Genomic DNA, 15,526 nt, shown 5'->3' with positions numbered 1-15,526 from the left:
TTGACCCTTTTATGAAATGTAGCCAAGGCATATATCTGACATGGAAATTGTCACTGTAAAATGTTACTGGAAATTTGCATGCAGCTAAAAGCTGGGTCTTGAAGGAGAAAAAAGGCAGTAGATAATCTTACTTTCAGATGATGTTTTCACTGTTTTTGTAGAGACTCTGGTGACTAGTTTTATGAAATGTCCACTGAGAAATACAGGATTGTGTTAATGCATTAGAACTGCTTGTCTTCTAGGCAATGATAGACATGGAATTCACGTCTGGTTGGAAAGAATTGGAAAAGATCTCATCTACCTTAGAAAATCTTGTGTCTGAAGTGCAGCAGGCTGCTCTCTCTGAGGCAAGAAACAAGCTACAAAGCGAGTGGAAAGAACTTCAGGATAGTATAAGTATCAGGTATAAAATAACACTTTATGGTATTAGCTAAGGAATTATAACTAATTGTGTATGTTGTGAAGGGAATAATGTGTGTTGCAGAAAATAGCTGCACATTTTTAACCTTTTCTTCATTGCAAAAAATTAATTTTTCTTTATTCATATACACATGGAAGATAGTGTGAGTCTCCCCAAGAAGATGAGAGACAGATCTTTGTGACATAACTGTGCAATATTCCCATTTATTGCTGTTATTTCCTTTCATCTTTTGGTTAAATTAACAGTGATTCACATTGCTTTTCTCATTAATCAGAGAAAAACTCATCTAACCTTGGGAGGGGGGAGGATTAGATCTGTTAGACAGTTACATTATTTTTGTGGCTTTTTGTGCTTAAAAATATTGAGTGTCTTTTCTTGCTTGCTTTCCCAGTTCATGTTTTGTTACCTTTCTTGCAGAGCAAGTTCTTTAAGGGCTGCTGTGGAAATTGTTTTGCAAACAGAAGATCATTCCATCTCTGTCTGTCAATTAGTAGATGAATGGCTGAAGAACAAATATATCCACCAGTTTAGTCTGATGGACTGGGACCTTCCTGAGAGTGAACTGAAGGTAAGGGAAGATGCAGAGACCACACCCTAGCAAGGATAGGTTTTAATATCTAGGAAGCAGAGAACTTCATAGGATTTTCATTTAGGAGGTTAGGGCTGCTGACAAGACTTCCCAAACCTTCTAAAATCTCTAGTGGCATTTTAGTCCCTGTGTTTTAAACATTGTTGGTCCTGTAGAACAAGCCAGGGACCCTCAGTAGGTTCTGTTGTGAAAGCCATTGTTGTGAACATTTCATTTAGGTTAGGATCTTTTTTTGATGCAGATTTGTGGTGTTCCCACTTGGCCTTATATCATTTTGTGGAGTCATGCACGTAATGCACTGTTAATTTATGAGCTCAGCCAAGCTACCTTGTGTCACATCTGCTGCAGTATCTGAGCACAGCTCAGGATGGCTTTGGAAGCTCAATGTGGGTGCAGTAATTGTTCACCTCCTATCAGTATCTGATGCCCAGGCCCTGGCCCACTGGGCAGGGTGAATTCTGTTTTATTCTTGGCTTGCCCTCTGGGCTGAGCACACTGACAGCTACACAGAACTGAAAGTTTGCATTTGTCTGTCCTTGGCTCTCCAATGCAGTAGGGTTTAGGTCTCTCAAGCTGTAGGGCAGACAGCATGTGTGCTCTGTCTGACCAGTTTTGGTTGCAAGGGCCCAGAATTTTTGCCCAGCTCTCTGCACATCTGGGCTTTCACAGCCCTGACCTGCTGCTCTTTGAGGGCTGCAGCCAGAGAGTCTGCAGGCTGCACCAGGAGATTTTTGAATGCATGGAAGTCTGCTCCAAAAGTATAGCATAAAGAACTGAAAGATGGCAGAGTGATAAATATCTCTGTGGTTGCCTGTGCTCTGGCTGATGTCCTGCTGTGAGAGCCTGCTGCTTTCAGTCCCAGGACTATCATCATCTTTCTCTCCTTCTTGTCTGATTGCAGGAAGGAGTCTTGAGCTTTCTGTAGTGCTGATCAAATTTCCTGTGTGTGGAATACCATTTTATTTGATTATTTTGTTCTTTTTCCTTCCCTCCACTGACATCCAGAATAGGTTTTCTATCTTACCCATCCTGTTTAGCATACTTTTTTACTGCTATTATAATTTGGTTTTCAGTCATAGGTTCAGCTTGAATGCAGGATATATGTTTTCTTTCACTTGCTAACACTTTTGGTCATTCTCTGAATTTCAGATGCTGCAGAGATGCATATTAGAACAAATTGAAGAGTGCAAACAGTTGGAACACCTAGACAGTTCAGCAGGGGATGAAGTGAATCCATTAGACCTGCAAGCTGCAAGAAAAGTTATAATTAACTGTCAAAAGCAGCTTGAAGAAATGCGCCATAAAATGCAGATCCGTGAGGCTGTCCTGAAAGATCTGGAAACTTTTATGGCCTCCCTGAGGAAGATCCAGTCTTCCATCACATCTCTCCCAGATCAACCTGAAATGCAGGGAAAAGTTTTGAGGGAGGCTGCTCAGGAGGTTTCTCATCTGGCAGAAGAGGCCAAATGTCTGGATGAGCGCCTGAAGAGTGCTAATATCTGTCTGGAAGATGCTGATCATGGGAGAAAGACTTGGTGCGAAAAACTTGTTCGGGCTTTATCCAAAAAGCTAAATGCCATTTATGATCCCTCAAGAGAGCAGGTGCCTACAGAAGAAAAAGACTTACACAAGACTTTCTCCAGAAAAAACAGTGAACTCCTTAAAACCATTCAGGATCTACGGGACAGAATCAACAAAATAGGCTTGAAGGATCCAACAATTCCAGCTATTCAGAAAAGGTGAATTATTTTTTAAAGCTCTTTTCATTTCATAATTTCAGTGGAGTCAGCCTGGGTCCCCTCTGCAGGAGAGCACTGAAATTTGAAGTATCTGTAGAACATTGACAGTAGCTGTGAGTTTGTTTTATTTGTTCCATCACAGCCTAAAAAAGGAAGCCTCCATTTTTTTTTCTTTCAAACTCCTATCTCTCTATCTGTCTGTCTATCTATCTATCTGTCTATCTATCTATCTATGTATCTATCTATCTATCTATCTGTTTGAAGCAGCATTGAGGAAGAAAAAATAGGAGATGGGTTATTGTGATCTTAGTTTTCAGTAAGAAAACTGTCAGACAGGGAGATGGGTCCCCTTGCTGGGCACTGATACACCTGATCTGAAACTCTGCAGTGTAAGATGGACAGACTGCACTTGCCTTTTAATACAAATTAATTTCACTGTGTTCATAGAGACCCAGCTGTCCCTTAGAATTTAGATTATTTTCTCACAGTGTTGAGGTCAGCATAACTCATCTGAGGGCCTGTGTCAGATTACATGAATTGAAGACCAAATTAGACTTTTTATGATGTCATTTAATACAGTATGTGGAGCTCAGGATGAATTTCTAGGGAACTTAATAATTACATTGTGAACCAAATCAAAGGCTTACTTAAATATAAGGCTGTATTTTTTTTTTTTCTAATAAAGGATAAAATCATTAACAGAATTGGAAAAGGAATTGGATCGTGCTGCTGCTGAAATGAAATCTATGCAAGAAATTGCTAATAAGCTCCCACAGATCAATGAGGAGAAAGCAGAGGAAGCAAATGAGCAGTGCAGAGTTACAGAGAGGTTATGGGAGGATACAAAGCTCTTGCTTGCTGAATGGTAAGGAGGAAAATTGCATTTTAAAGTAATATTGTTCAAGTAAGAAGTTTGCTTGTGAAATCAAACAGAAAAAAGCCCTAGACTGTACCTTAAAGGTACAGTGGAGACATAAACTATCATTAAACCAAGAATTGCACATGGAAGTTTGCAGCCAAAGCTCATCAATTTTGCATATTTTAAAAGCATCACAGTCCCATCATTTAGCAGGTATGCAGTGATGTGTTGGACTTAATTGGCATCCAGGAGAAAACCTGCCTGCTGCTGGGAATGCTGTGTCTTCTATATTTGCTGTGAATTTCCTGCCAGCATACTGAAAAGGAAAAGACAAACTGAAACAAATGGAAAAGGACAGCTGGGAAAACAGTCTCTTATGCAGCAAAATAAAGGGAGCTTGGTTTGATAATTCTGTGAGAGAGGGGGCTGGGAGAGGTTGTGGTTGATTGGCCACGACATCTCTGCTTCAGATATGGTTTTTGAAGATGCCCAGAGGTTTTGCAAGTACTGGCACAGTTCTGGTTAATTCTCATGGCTTGCACAGGTGGGAGTAACCTGTTTTCATAGCCCACTGAAGGATGGGCTGGTATCCACCATCCAAGCTGCTGTGAGATCTGCTACACGTGATATTTCAGTTTACTGGTGACTGAGCTCACCTCTCAGGTGGAGAGGATCATATGAACACAGCTGCTCATCACAGCTAAATGTGCATCAGAGGCATATGGTGGTGAAGGGCATTTCTGATTCCAGAAACTGTCTGGATACCTCAGAGGTATCACATATTATTGCAGGATTTAAGACTGGTACAGTTCATCACTCTTTATCTCTCATCCAAACCTGATTGTCAAACTTCCCACATGTGTGAATATAGGAGAAGGGAGCAGACAGGAGGTTGAGGCTGCAGGTTTGTGCTTAGGCCATAAATAATGCATCTCTTTTTAATAGCCAGGAGCAGTGTGCAAGGGTTCTGGAGCTCCTGAAGCAGTATCAAAGCTGCAAAACGAGTCTGACCAGCATCATCCAGAAACAGGAGATTGTGCTTTCCCAGCAAACTTCTTACATGGGGAAGGAGAATTTGAACAGACTAATAGCAAAGGTGAGTAACAAGAACTTAGTGGAAAGGAAAGAAAAGCCTTTCCTGGGAGCATTCAGATGCAGGGTTGCCCTTGTACCCTCAGCCTTCAGGGCAGATGTTAAGGTTTTGCTTTCACTTTGGCTTCCAAAATACCTTTAGGGAATCCATATTTTTGTTTTAAGTAGATTTAAGGCTGATTTTTTGTAGTGAATCAAAATCATAATAATGGAGAGGGATTAAAAAACTAAACCAAACCCCATGGAAAAGCTAGGATCTAGTATGAAGATGAGATTGAGTCCTGTCCTTTTGCTCCAAGCTATCTGTGACAGCAGTTAAACATTTGCAGTAGCTTTTACATTACTTGATGAGCTACTCATGCTGAATGAGCAGGTACTGCTGGACAACTCTTCATTTAGTTTAAAGTTTTCCACCTTTTCTGTCAGAAATGTGACATCCAGCTTCTTGGCTAAGTGAATACAGCTACTGGAAGAGTTGTCCATGGTTAACAGATTAGTAGTGAACAGCAGCATGGCCATCATGACCATTTTACTGCACAGCTTTTACATATCCTGGATGATGTAACTGGTTGTTCAGATCCTCTTTTTAGGCTTTCTGATGAGGCATCACCCATAGCATCCAGGAGTGTTTGCTCTCAGGCAGTGCCTGGGCTGGTTAGATTGAAGAAGGAATGTAAGGGGTGTTTCCTGAGGCAATGGGATGGTGTCTGCTTGTGGCAGCCCCCTTTAGCTGAGACAGGGTCTCTTCTTGGTCCCACCAGTGAGACTTGGGGCACCTTGTATCACCTGGGCTCCTGCTGCAAGGGGGGCATTGCCTGCATATCCCAGCCCCTGCTTCGTGGAGATCCCTCTCTGGGAACAACCCTCCCTCCTCACCATGAGCTCTGCAATTCCCACTCCCAGAGCTGTGGTCTGAAATTGCTGTGCCACAGTCCAGGCATGTCCTTGAGTGCTGATGATTTGTTATATGGAATGATGCAAAATAATAGCAGAGAAAGTCCTCTCTTCTTTGTTCTGGTTTGTGAGAGCAGCTCTGCCATCCCTTCCCCTGAGCTCAGTGCCTGGTGGGGTTGGTATGAGAACAAGTAATTTCCCAGGATGTCTGTGGGGAATAAGGAGAGAGCTGTTCACATCGAGGTGCCTGGCACTAGAGGTCAGTGTTTCTTTTCCAGGAAGCTTCCATGTTGTTTGTAAACACTGACATTCCAATGAAACACAAAGAAGCAGCTTGGTGTTTAAATAGAAAGTAGAAGAAAGAGTCGTTTCACTTTCTGGCTGTGACATATTTGACAGTGTGTGTTTAAATCGGATTTAAGCTTTTTTCTGTAAATAGTTCAAAACCTGGGGTTCAGAATGCAGTTGTAATAGTATCTCAGATAATCATCACACTGTGCATTGTTTATCTCTGTAATCAAGGTTCTGTGTGGATGTACAGTCCCCTTGGATCTGGCACTTAGGACTTTAAAAGCAAACTGTGGTTTTGGCTGTCTTAGAAATAAATTATCCATATTTCCACTCAGCTGTTCTGCAGCCAATAACAGAACAATATGGATTTCTAACAGGGAAATATTCCTGTCAGCATGGCAGGGATAGAACAACACAGAATGCATTCCTAGTCTCATCATATTGTATAAAATAGATTATTTTATGTAATGCTGTTGTTTCTCTAAGCAAAAAAAAAAAACAAAACCAACCCAGCAAATCAGTTTAAAAATATTTTGCTGAATAAACAATCATAAGCAAATATGCTCACAAATATCCATGTGGTTTTTTTCACAGATTGAAGAGGCAAAAGAGGAATTTAATGATCACTCTGAAGATGTAGACAAAATAAATCAGATCTGCAAAAACCTGCAATTCCAGCTGAATAAAATGAGAAGCTTTGAGGAGCCTCCGTTCGAGAATGAGGCTAACATTATTGTGGACAGATGGCTGGATGTATGTAAAAAGTAAATTATCAGGGTGGTCTTATCTGTTATGCATTATAGTAATTGATTCTGATGTGGGTGTAATATTTCAAATAAATTAAGTGCAATATGGCAGGGATTCTTAAGAGATAAACCCAAGTGTTTACCAGAGCAAAGCTTGCAGAGTATCTATGGATGTAACATGTCTGATCTGTCAGGTAATTTATATTGTCTGTACTCCTTGGCAGTAAATAAATCTAGAAAATGCAGAAAAGGCAATATTTGTGTTTTCTGCATGAATCTGTAAGCTTCCATAACAACTTCTATGGATTTAGACTTTGGAGACAAATCTGGAAAATTATAGTGCTGGTGCTTTAGGTGGGAAATGTTTGCCACTGTCGATCTAAGCAGTGCATCAATACTGAGATTAAATGGTATTTACTGGGAGTAGATAAACATTAATGAGCAAGGCTCCTTCCTAAACCTGCCTTAAAACTGGCAAGCTGCTGTTGTGATTGGTATGTTTGGTGACATGTGTGGCAGGGATTTAAGTATCTTCTCCATGACCAGTTCACTGTGAAGACACGAGATTTTTTTTTTCCCCCATTTTCTGCTCTTGTTTTTGTGAGTGGTTTCATCTCGTTCTGATTTTCTTGTGCTGCTTTTGCTTTTGGAATATAACTCAACATTTTTTGAAATCTGTGTGTGTTTTCTGCCTATCAATGGTAGATCAATGAAAAGACCGAAAATTACTGTGATAATTTGGGGAGAGCTCAGGCTTTGTGGGACAAACTCCTGAATTTATCTGGCACAATTGAAGCTTGGGCAGATGAAGAGCTCAAGAATGCAGAAGACCATTGCCTGACTGAGGAGTACCTTGCTCAGTTGAAGGTAATTTAAATGGCAATTTTTTACCTTTCCTTTATACTATACTGATATGGGCTTTGGGCTATAAACATGCTCGTTGCATAGATATACCAGGAGAGGAAGTTGTAACATTTGCACCCATCTGCATGGGTGGTTGCACTAAGGATGTTGCCTTTTTTTGGGGAAATATCTTGGAAAACTAATGCACAGATAGTGTATATGTGTAGTTAATGGTTTTCAATCAGTGCAACACTGCACTGCACTGGTTTTCAATCAGTGCAACACTGAATGCTGTACAAAGATGGAGCAAAGAGAAGGCCTGGAAGGCTGTAGCCTGGAGTGCAGCAGTGCACAGAGAAGAAAGAAAAGAGTGTGTATAGGCTAATGATTAGTTTTCCAGGTAGAAGTGGCCTGTCAGTGAAGATGCTGGAGCCTCTGGGACAGCTGGGCAAAGCACAGCTCAGGGAGAGGTTTTAGAGGTGGTTTATTTTCCCCCTGTCCTGGTGTGTTCCTCTCTGCCTCAGCAGAGAGTGGCTGCAGAGCATCTCCAGGGGCTGCACATGGGCAAGCAGCAGCAGAGCCTGGGCTGCCCATGCCCCTTTGGCACAGATTATAATGTTAATTCTTGGTGTCAGGGTGCAGCTGTGTGTAAAAACACATGCACTAGGTCTGTGCCATTGAAAGTTTCATGTATGGGGGTGAATATTTTAATTTCTAGCTTTAGGGCCACAGTGGACCAGCTGTGCTGCTTCATCGTGGTCATAACCAGTGTCTACTAAGCAAAAATAATTTCCCGCTTGAAATTGAGTGATTGAGACATAAATATATAAATACATCTCATATCCTCTTGTTTGAAAATTTGCAGGCAGTTTTTCCTCAGTGTTTACAAGCTACAAATGGCCTGGGTTTTATTATGGTTGTTTGCAGCTTTCCTCCTGCTGTTAGCACTGCTCATTTGTTTTAGTTTGCAGAGAAGTAAAAAGCCAAGGTGCTCTTTGTGTATGGATCTTCACCAGGAAACAGTGGCATATCCACTGTGCAGCAGTGGATATTTTGTCACCTCATTGTTGTCTCTACCATTGTATTGTCAGTTTTTGCCTGGAGTAGTTTATGTCCCTGGAGGCTCCAGTAGAAATGCACCAGCTGGAAAATGCATCTTTAGGGCCATTTTGTTACCTGGAAACTGGTCAAGTCCATCATGATGTGACTGTGCCCCCAGTGTGACTCTTCTCCTCTTTAGGAATGGCTGTGCTGGAGGTGGCTACAGTAAGGTTATTCTGCTGCTTCCTTGTGAGAGATAAGAGGAGGGAGAAGAGGGCAAGAGACACAGAAACCATCTTCCCCTGAGCAATTATTGTAAAGCAGAATAGAAGGAGAGAAAACTGAACCCAATGCGTTTGAATTTTTGTAAAATGATTCCAAGTGCAGAGGGCATCAGGTTCATTTATCACTTTATTATTATTATTCCTTATATTGATCCTGAAACACCTCTGCATTGATATTAATTCCAGAAAGACCCCCAACTGTTGCAATGTGTATCACATTACCCAGGGTTGAAACCCAGGGTCCTTTGTGAGCACTGGTGCATGTTTTTTCAGGGAGCCTGTCACAAAAGCACAGAGCAGTGGATTATTAGACTGTGTATTTAAGGATAATTTCAGTATCTGTAAAAAATGTGAGAGAAGTTCTGCTTTCCCCTGTAGCCTGTATGCAAATGCAAACTCTTTTGAGGGCTGCAGCACATGAATGGGTTTTGATGATTGCTTTTACAGAGACTACAAAAGGAAGGCTTGTCCTCGGGGAGCTTGGAATATCGATTAGGGAATATGAGACAATGTCATTATCCTGTTCATAAGTTGAAGCTGGCATTTTACCTTCACATCACTGACTTATTCCAAAATACATTCAAATGAGTGGAGGTCTTTTCATATGCAAAGGATTTACATTTAAAAAGTGCTTACAGCCTGTGTTGTATTTTATCACTTCCATACCAAAGTACGTGCCATCAGGATGCCAATTCTTGACTTGAAATCTATGACATCTGAAAATATCCCTTTTAGTAGAAGCAGCAAGACATAAATGCAAAATTAAAATTATTTTCCTGCAAATTTACTTGAAGCAAAATAATTAAGATTCTTAAATATATGCTAAATTTACATTATCAGCTTCTTTGTCTGAGAAACAGGGTGTTTCTGACTTGAATACAAAAAATGCTTAATTGCAAAAATAAAAAGCAGGAAATGAACAAATGGTGTCACCTCTATATACCAAAATACATAATCAGAATATTTTAATATAATTTTCTAACATAAACATAGAGCATTAATTTGGAGGGAAGCACAGTTACCAATGTGTTTTTTCCACCTTTAGGCATGCTTACGGGCCCAAGAGCAGAAACTCCAGAAATTCGACAACACGGTGGCTGAGATAGAAGAGCTTCTGAATAGTAATGAACCTCCATTGGAGCTACAGGTACAGAGGAGCTTTTACAGCTGATACACCAGTCCTCCTCACTATAGCCCTCCTTCTAGTACTGCCTTTGCCACAATCAGTTACTTGTTTTATTTATATCTGCTCAAGAAGAGTTGGAGGCATTTTGTTGCCAGTGGGCAGTGGTATTTCATTTGTTGTATCTCTGAGGCTGCCAAAGGTTGATAGAATCAAACCTGTCATTTTTAAACACAAAGGTCTTTATCACTTCTGTGCCTTTTTAGGCCCTTGGCCCTGCCCAAAGAGGCTGATGTCAGTAATATCTGGTGTTTAGCTCGTGGTCAACACCAGGGCACAATGGATCTCATCACCCCTTTGGGGATCCCAGGAACTCAGCTTTACTGACTGTCCATTCTAAACTCTACCTTTGCCTGGACAATGTCGCTTGATAATGTGGAGTTTCTTACACAGAGTGATGTTTTCCTTTGGGGTATCACAAGGAAATCTTCTTCTTTCTGTGTTAACTTCACACAGCAAAGAATAAATTCTTGTTTAAGACTGTGTTAGCTTCCCTTGCTCCTGTAGCACTTCTATAATCACCCTCTCACAGTGTCTGTCAGATGTACCTTGAGCTTTACCCTGTTTAGCTATTTCTGTGTTTATCCTCAGCAGGCAGTGAACTCTGAGGAGTTTCACTGGGTAAAGTGATCTAAGGAGCTTAGGGAAGGACTCAGCAACCTTGTGCTGTGCGTGCTGTGCTCCTCGAGAGCGCCCCGAGTCCCTGGGGTGGGGTTCCCACGTGATCCCACCCAGCTGCTGCCTCATGCAAGCCAAGGATGAGGTTCAAGACCTGTTGCTCCTTAGTGAATAGTCTGAAGCCAGAGCTCCCAGCCTCTCTGCTGGCTTTTTTTTGGGTTATTGTGGGGAATTTCCCCCAGAATGACTGTAGGGGTGTGTGTTACTGAGAGAGCTGCAACCCTCTGTTTCATGGCAGCTGAAGCCCAGAGTAGGCACTGGAGAGATTGATAAATAAAATAGAACAGCACCAGTAAAACTACTAATAAAGATGAGCTGAGATCACTCCTCCTCAGAAAAGCAATACTTAAATGTTTTTCAATTTCTGGAGTGGGAGGGAAACAAATCAAAACAAAATGTAATTGAAACATCTGGACTTCAGACCACTTAATTTCTTTTTATGTCTGTCATAGATTTTTGTAATGTTCTGAGAAATCAATCCAGTATAATTGATGTATGTTTATTTCCAATTTTAAGGTCATCAGATCATCTGTTGTGCAGAAAATGGAGCTAATAAAAGAGCTCTTGTCAGCCAAGCGAGGGACCAGTGAACTCACCGTGAATACAGCAGAGCTGAAAGGAGACCTTGATCTGGCCAAGACACAGATTGGAATGACTGAATCACTCCTCAAAGCTTTATCTCCTTCAGACACCTTAGAGATCTTTACTAAACTAGAGGTAGCATGCCACAGATGGTGTATATTTTATACATTTGTTCGTAATTTCTCTCTTGGTCAAGTGTTCGTAAGTGTTCATCCTGTGTAAATTGTAGACTACTGGAATAACTCAAGTGAAGAGCCTGGCTTGAATATTTCCCTAAGCTGCCAGAAACATGGAAGAAAAGCCTCTTTTTCCTGGATTTATCAGATATATTTAACCCTTGCAGCTGTTGGAAATGGTTAATCCTAGGCACAGCAGCAGTATTGCCACCCAGGATATGTTCAGGCAGTAGTGCCTGTTTGGATTGTCTGTTCTCCAAGACTGGGTAATACACAGAGGATGCCTTTGTGCCACCTGAGCCTGGCTGCAAGGGGAGCTCCCAGTAGACAATTTCAGCCTAATATTTGCTGAAACTCGAGCTTGGAGGCTTAGGCTGGCAAGATTTAAACCTCCTGTGGAGCAGTGAGTGGATTGTGTGCATTGTGGGTGTCAGACCTCTAGTGTTTGGGGCAGTGAAATCACAGCCATGGAGGAAAGAGAGTTTTAATTAATTTTCTGGCTCCCTCTAAGTTACCTTTCAGCCCATAGGGTCTTGACAGACAGAATAAGGAATTTAGGGGGTGGAATAATGCCTATGGCAGATGAGGCATTATAGTTTGTAGGTATTAAATGCTCTGGAACATACAATGGCACTATTCACGTATCTATTCTGTGGTGTTATTTGTGCATACAGGTGTACACACACTGCTCAAGGAGAGTTTAGTGCTTATACTTTCCTACTGATGGCCTTGCTAATGCCAACATAATTTAAGAAATTATTTTGACACACCGGAATTGCTAAACCCTTTTGCAAAACTCTAGGTTGTACTAAAGCACCTCTGTGCAGTGAACTGCTTGGCCTTCAAAATTTACTTTTAAAAACTTCTCCTGCTTTGTTCTTTGGGTTGTTTTTTTTTAACCTTAGGAGATACACCAGAAAATTCTGCAACAGGAGCACCTTGTGGTATTACTCCAGGAAGAGACAGATTGTCCTGATGTGGATGAATTAAATAAACAGCTTAAATGTGTCACTGATTTATTCAATAGCAAGAAACATGTGCTTCAAGATCACTTTATGGGTGTTTTGAATCGTAAGTGAACACATTTCAACTATTTACCTTTACAGGTTTGAATTGACCACCATAATTACTTAAAGGTTGTGCAATTAATTGGTTAGGTGTCTGAAACTGCTTTGATATCTCAAACTGCCTCAGGGTTCTGAGCACGATAAAGATTTGCAGAAAAATGGATTTTGATCCCAGAAAGCCACTCCAAGTATTTGGCTTCTTATTTTTGCATTTAAAAAAACTAGATAAAAGAAATGTAAAACATAATTCAAGAACAAATGTCAGAGTATTTAATTTAAAAATACAGAAATCCAATGTTTTAATTTTTTTCCAGTTGTTTTTTATCTAAAATTAGTTACAAGAATAAAGTGTTATTACTCTTTGCTTTAAGCAGACAGAGGATTGTGCAGGTGGGAAATTTGGCCCAAAGATAATCTCATGTCTTCAAATATTTTTTAAATAGTATTAATCTGTGTGGAAAAGAGAAAAGTTTCCACTAGGCTATTCCAGGTCTTGTTTACCCAAACTGCTGTGTGTGTTAGCTAATGTTAGCTAAGAAAAATAAGAGCTGCAGCATTTTCAGTCACATGTTCTGTAGTGAAAAGCAACCTTTGACAGTAGCACTGATAAATGTAATAGTAAATTGTCTGAAATCTTCATGTTAAACAGGATTTTCTTTTACAGAATGCAATTAATGAAAAAAATTGGAATGTCCCTTTTTTTTTCAGGTCAGTGCAAGAATTTTAATGACTGGTTTAGCAGCACTCAGCTGTCTCTGAAGGACTGCTTTGAGCCCTCAGAAACAAAAGCCATACTGGAAGAAAGACTACAGAGGCTAAAGGTAAAGTATTAAAATCTTGTAATTTCTAAAGCTGATTGTTCTTGCAGTGTTGCTCTTTTCACCTACGAGGCTGTTCTTGGGACTGAATTCACCTGCAGTGGTTTTATAACTGGAGTCTGGAAGAGCATCTCATGTAACTTAAAGCATTAGGAAAATAAGGGCAGTGAAAATAAAACTTAATTGAAATGAAGTGTCAGTGTTTAGGTTCAGACAACTTGGGCAAGTGAGAGGCAGGACAGTAGTTGATGAAAATCAGTGGACCTTGACCAAGTACTTCAGTGTGCAAGGCTGCAGAAACTCAAATATGTAGAGAGTAGCGTGAAATTCTGACCCCCAATGGACTCAAATGTGAAAAAATTTGCATTTGATTTGTTGTAGCAAGATTTTCTCTCCAAATCAGACAGAATGAACAGAAGACAGATGGAAAAGCCACAACATCTGCAAGAAGCAATCACAGTTAAGCAGCAGAAGGAGATAGAGTGATGTCAGTGCTAGATTTGGATGCTGCTTGCCTGTCTCTGTGTGTACCAGTACTGTACAGAAAACGAGTCATCAATTCCACTTTCTCCTTATTTTACAAACAGCAGCTTTTCCATTTGCATGTGCAATAGTCAGCAAACTGGGAATTAACATAAATTCTTTTTCAGGAACTGAAATTGCTGGGAAAAAAATACTGGTGGAGATAACAGGAGCTGAAAAGCTCTTGTAATATAAATATCTATTACACTACAGCAAATCTGACAAATGGATCTTGTGTTTGTGTTCTTTTTCAGCACTTCCTGACATCTGAAGGCAGAGATAGAGACATCCAAGAGGTTAAAGCTTTACTGAATAAAGTGAAGCCTTACTTGCCCAAAGCCAGCATTAACCACCTCAACAGTAGTGTGAGGGATCAGGAGGCAGAGCTGCAGAGGTTGATCTCCAAATGTCAGAAAAGGGAACAGGAGCTTGTTGCCTCTCTCCAGCAGCTCAGCAGGTAGGGAGCTAATCTTGTGTCTGACATTTTAATCACAAGTGGTATCAGATGATTCATTATTAAACAGCCATAGGGAATGGCAAGCAACCCTTCTTTTTACAAGAGATGGTATTTTAATCAAATGCTTTGTTGTATGTTCCATGTGGGTTGTTTTTTCAATTTCATAGCAGACCTGTATGGAAACTATGGACAATTTCATTGTCATGAACAGAGGTAGTTAAAATTAGGCTTATGTTTAAAATATTGCTTGATCAGACACATTTCTGTTATTTTTTAATAACATATTTTATGTTATTTTTATTTTAATAACATATTTCTGTTATTTTTTCAGCAAAACACTGCTGCCAGCAGGTTTTAGCCATATGATGCCTCTCATTTTGACCTGAGTCTCTATTTGTACCTCCTTTAGCCTTGAAGAAAGCAGCATGGCCTTGAAAGAATGGCTCTCTGCTCAGGAGGAAAAAGTAAAAGAGCTCACTAAAGATGATACAGAACTTGAAGATGTCTATAAAACACTATTAATGCAGAGGTATTGGGTTTTTTGGTCACTTTCTAAGAACTGTCTTCTAAATGAGATAGTTCCATGTTGTTACAACAAATAGATGTTGATTAATTTATTATTTTTATTTTTCAGGAAACTATTTGACTCCCTGGCTCAGCTGTCAAATTCCTTGGAGGATGCTGGGCTGACAGAGTATGAAACCCTTTCAGAAGCTAGTAACCTTATCAGCAGGTACCATGCTCTGATAACACGTGTCAGTGAAATGGCAGGGAATACTGAGAGACTTCCAGTGGAAGGACAGAATTTTGAAGACCTTGCCCAGGATGTTTCTTGCTGGATCAGAAAGCTTGAAGAGGCTCTTAATAAAATGAGTTCACAAGGAAGTGAGTTGCCATCAGATGAAAGGATTAATCCGATAAAGGTATTGTGTTAAATATATTCCTTTTCACCTCAAGCTAATGCTTGATGAGTCAGTACCTTCTGAAAGATACTGCCACTGCTCATGGCCTGTAGTTTTGTCATTTGAGCATTTTGTTTATTTGTCAGAACAATATGAGTCTTCTTTGTAGAGAATAATTAATAAGTCATCTTAATTGTCCCAGACTTTGAAAATTAGATGATCTACCTGTATATGTGTTGGCTATGTAATATATTAGAAGAAGACTTGAATAGCAGTGTGAAAAGTATGAAAAAAAAATAATGGTAGAACCTTTTATTTTGTTACCAAAAAAAAAATTTTATA

At 40.2% G+C, this 15,526-nt stretch overlaps 1 protein-coding gene across 1 annotated transcript in view; it reads left to right on the top strand.

Annotated features, from left to right (window-relative positions):
• The window catches only part of SYNE2 (spectrin repeat containing nuclear envelope protein 2), a 158,915-nt gene that overhangs the window by 32,192 nt on the left and 111,197 nt on the right, over positions 1 to 15,526 (top strand). Inside the window, exons 26-39 of the mRNA XM_077180797.1 lie at positions 243 to 403; positions 839 to 989; positions 2,160 to 2,749; positions 3,435 to 3,614; positions 4,554 to 4,704; positions 6,480 to 6,638; positions 7,337 to 7,498; positions 9,845 to 9,946; positions 11,177 to 11,377; positions 12,324 to 12,489; positions 13,194 to 13,306; positions 14,080 to 14,282; positions 14,692 to 14,811; positions 14,917 to 15,205. Of these exons, the coding sequence (XP_077036912.1) occupies positions 243 to 403; positions 839 to 989; positions 2,160 to 2,749; positions 3,435 to 3,614; positions 4,554 to 4,704; positions 6,480 to 6,638; positions 7,337 to 7,498; positions 9,845 to 9,946; positions 11,177 to 11,377; positions 12,324 to 12,489; positions 13,194 to 13,306; positions 14,080 to 14,282; positions 14,692 to 14,811; positions 14,917 to 15,205 (2,748 nt within the window). The remainder of the gene's footprint in view (positions 1 to 242; positions 404 to 838; positions 990 to 2,159; positions 2,750 to 3,434; positions 3,615 to 4,553; positions 4,705 to 6,479; positions 6,639 to 7,336; positions 7,499 to 9,844; positions 9,947 to 11,176; positions 11,378 to 12,323; positions 12,490 to 13,193; positions 13,307 to 14,079; positions 14,283 to 14,691; positions 14,812 to 14,916; positions 15,206 to 15,526) is intronic.

Source organism: Agelaius phoeniceus, chromosome 6 (genome assembly GCF_051311805.1).
Source record: "Agelaius phoeniceus isolate bAgePho1 chromosome 6, bAgePho1.hap1, whole genome shotgun sequence".
Lineage (NCBI taxonomy): Eukaryota > Metazoa > Chordata > Aves > Passeriformes > Icteridae > Agelaius > Agelaius phoeniceus.
This window is presented reverse-complemented; position numbering and strand designations above follow the sequence as displayed.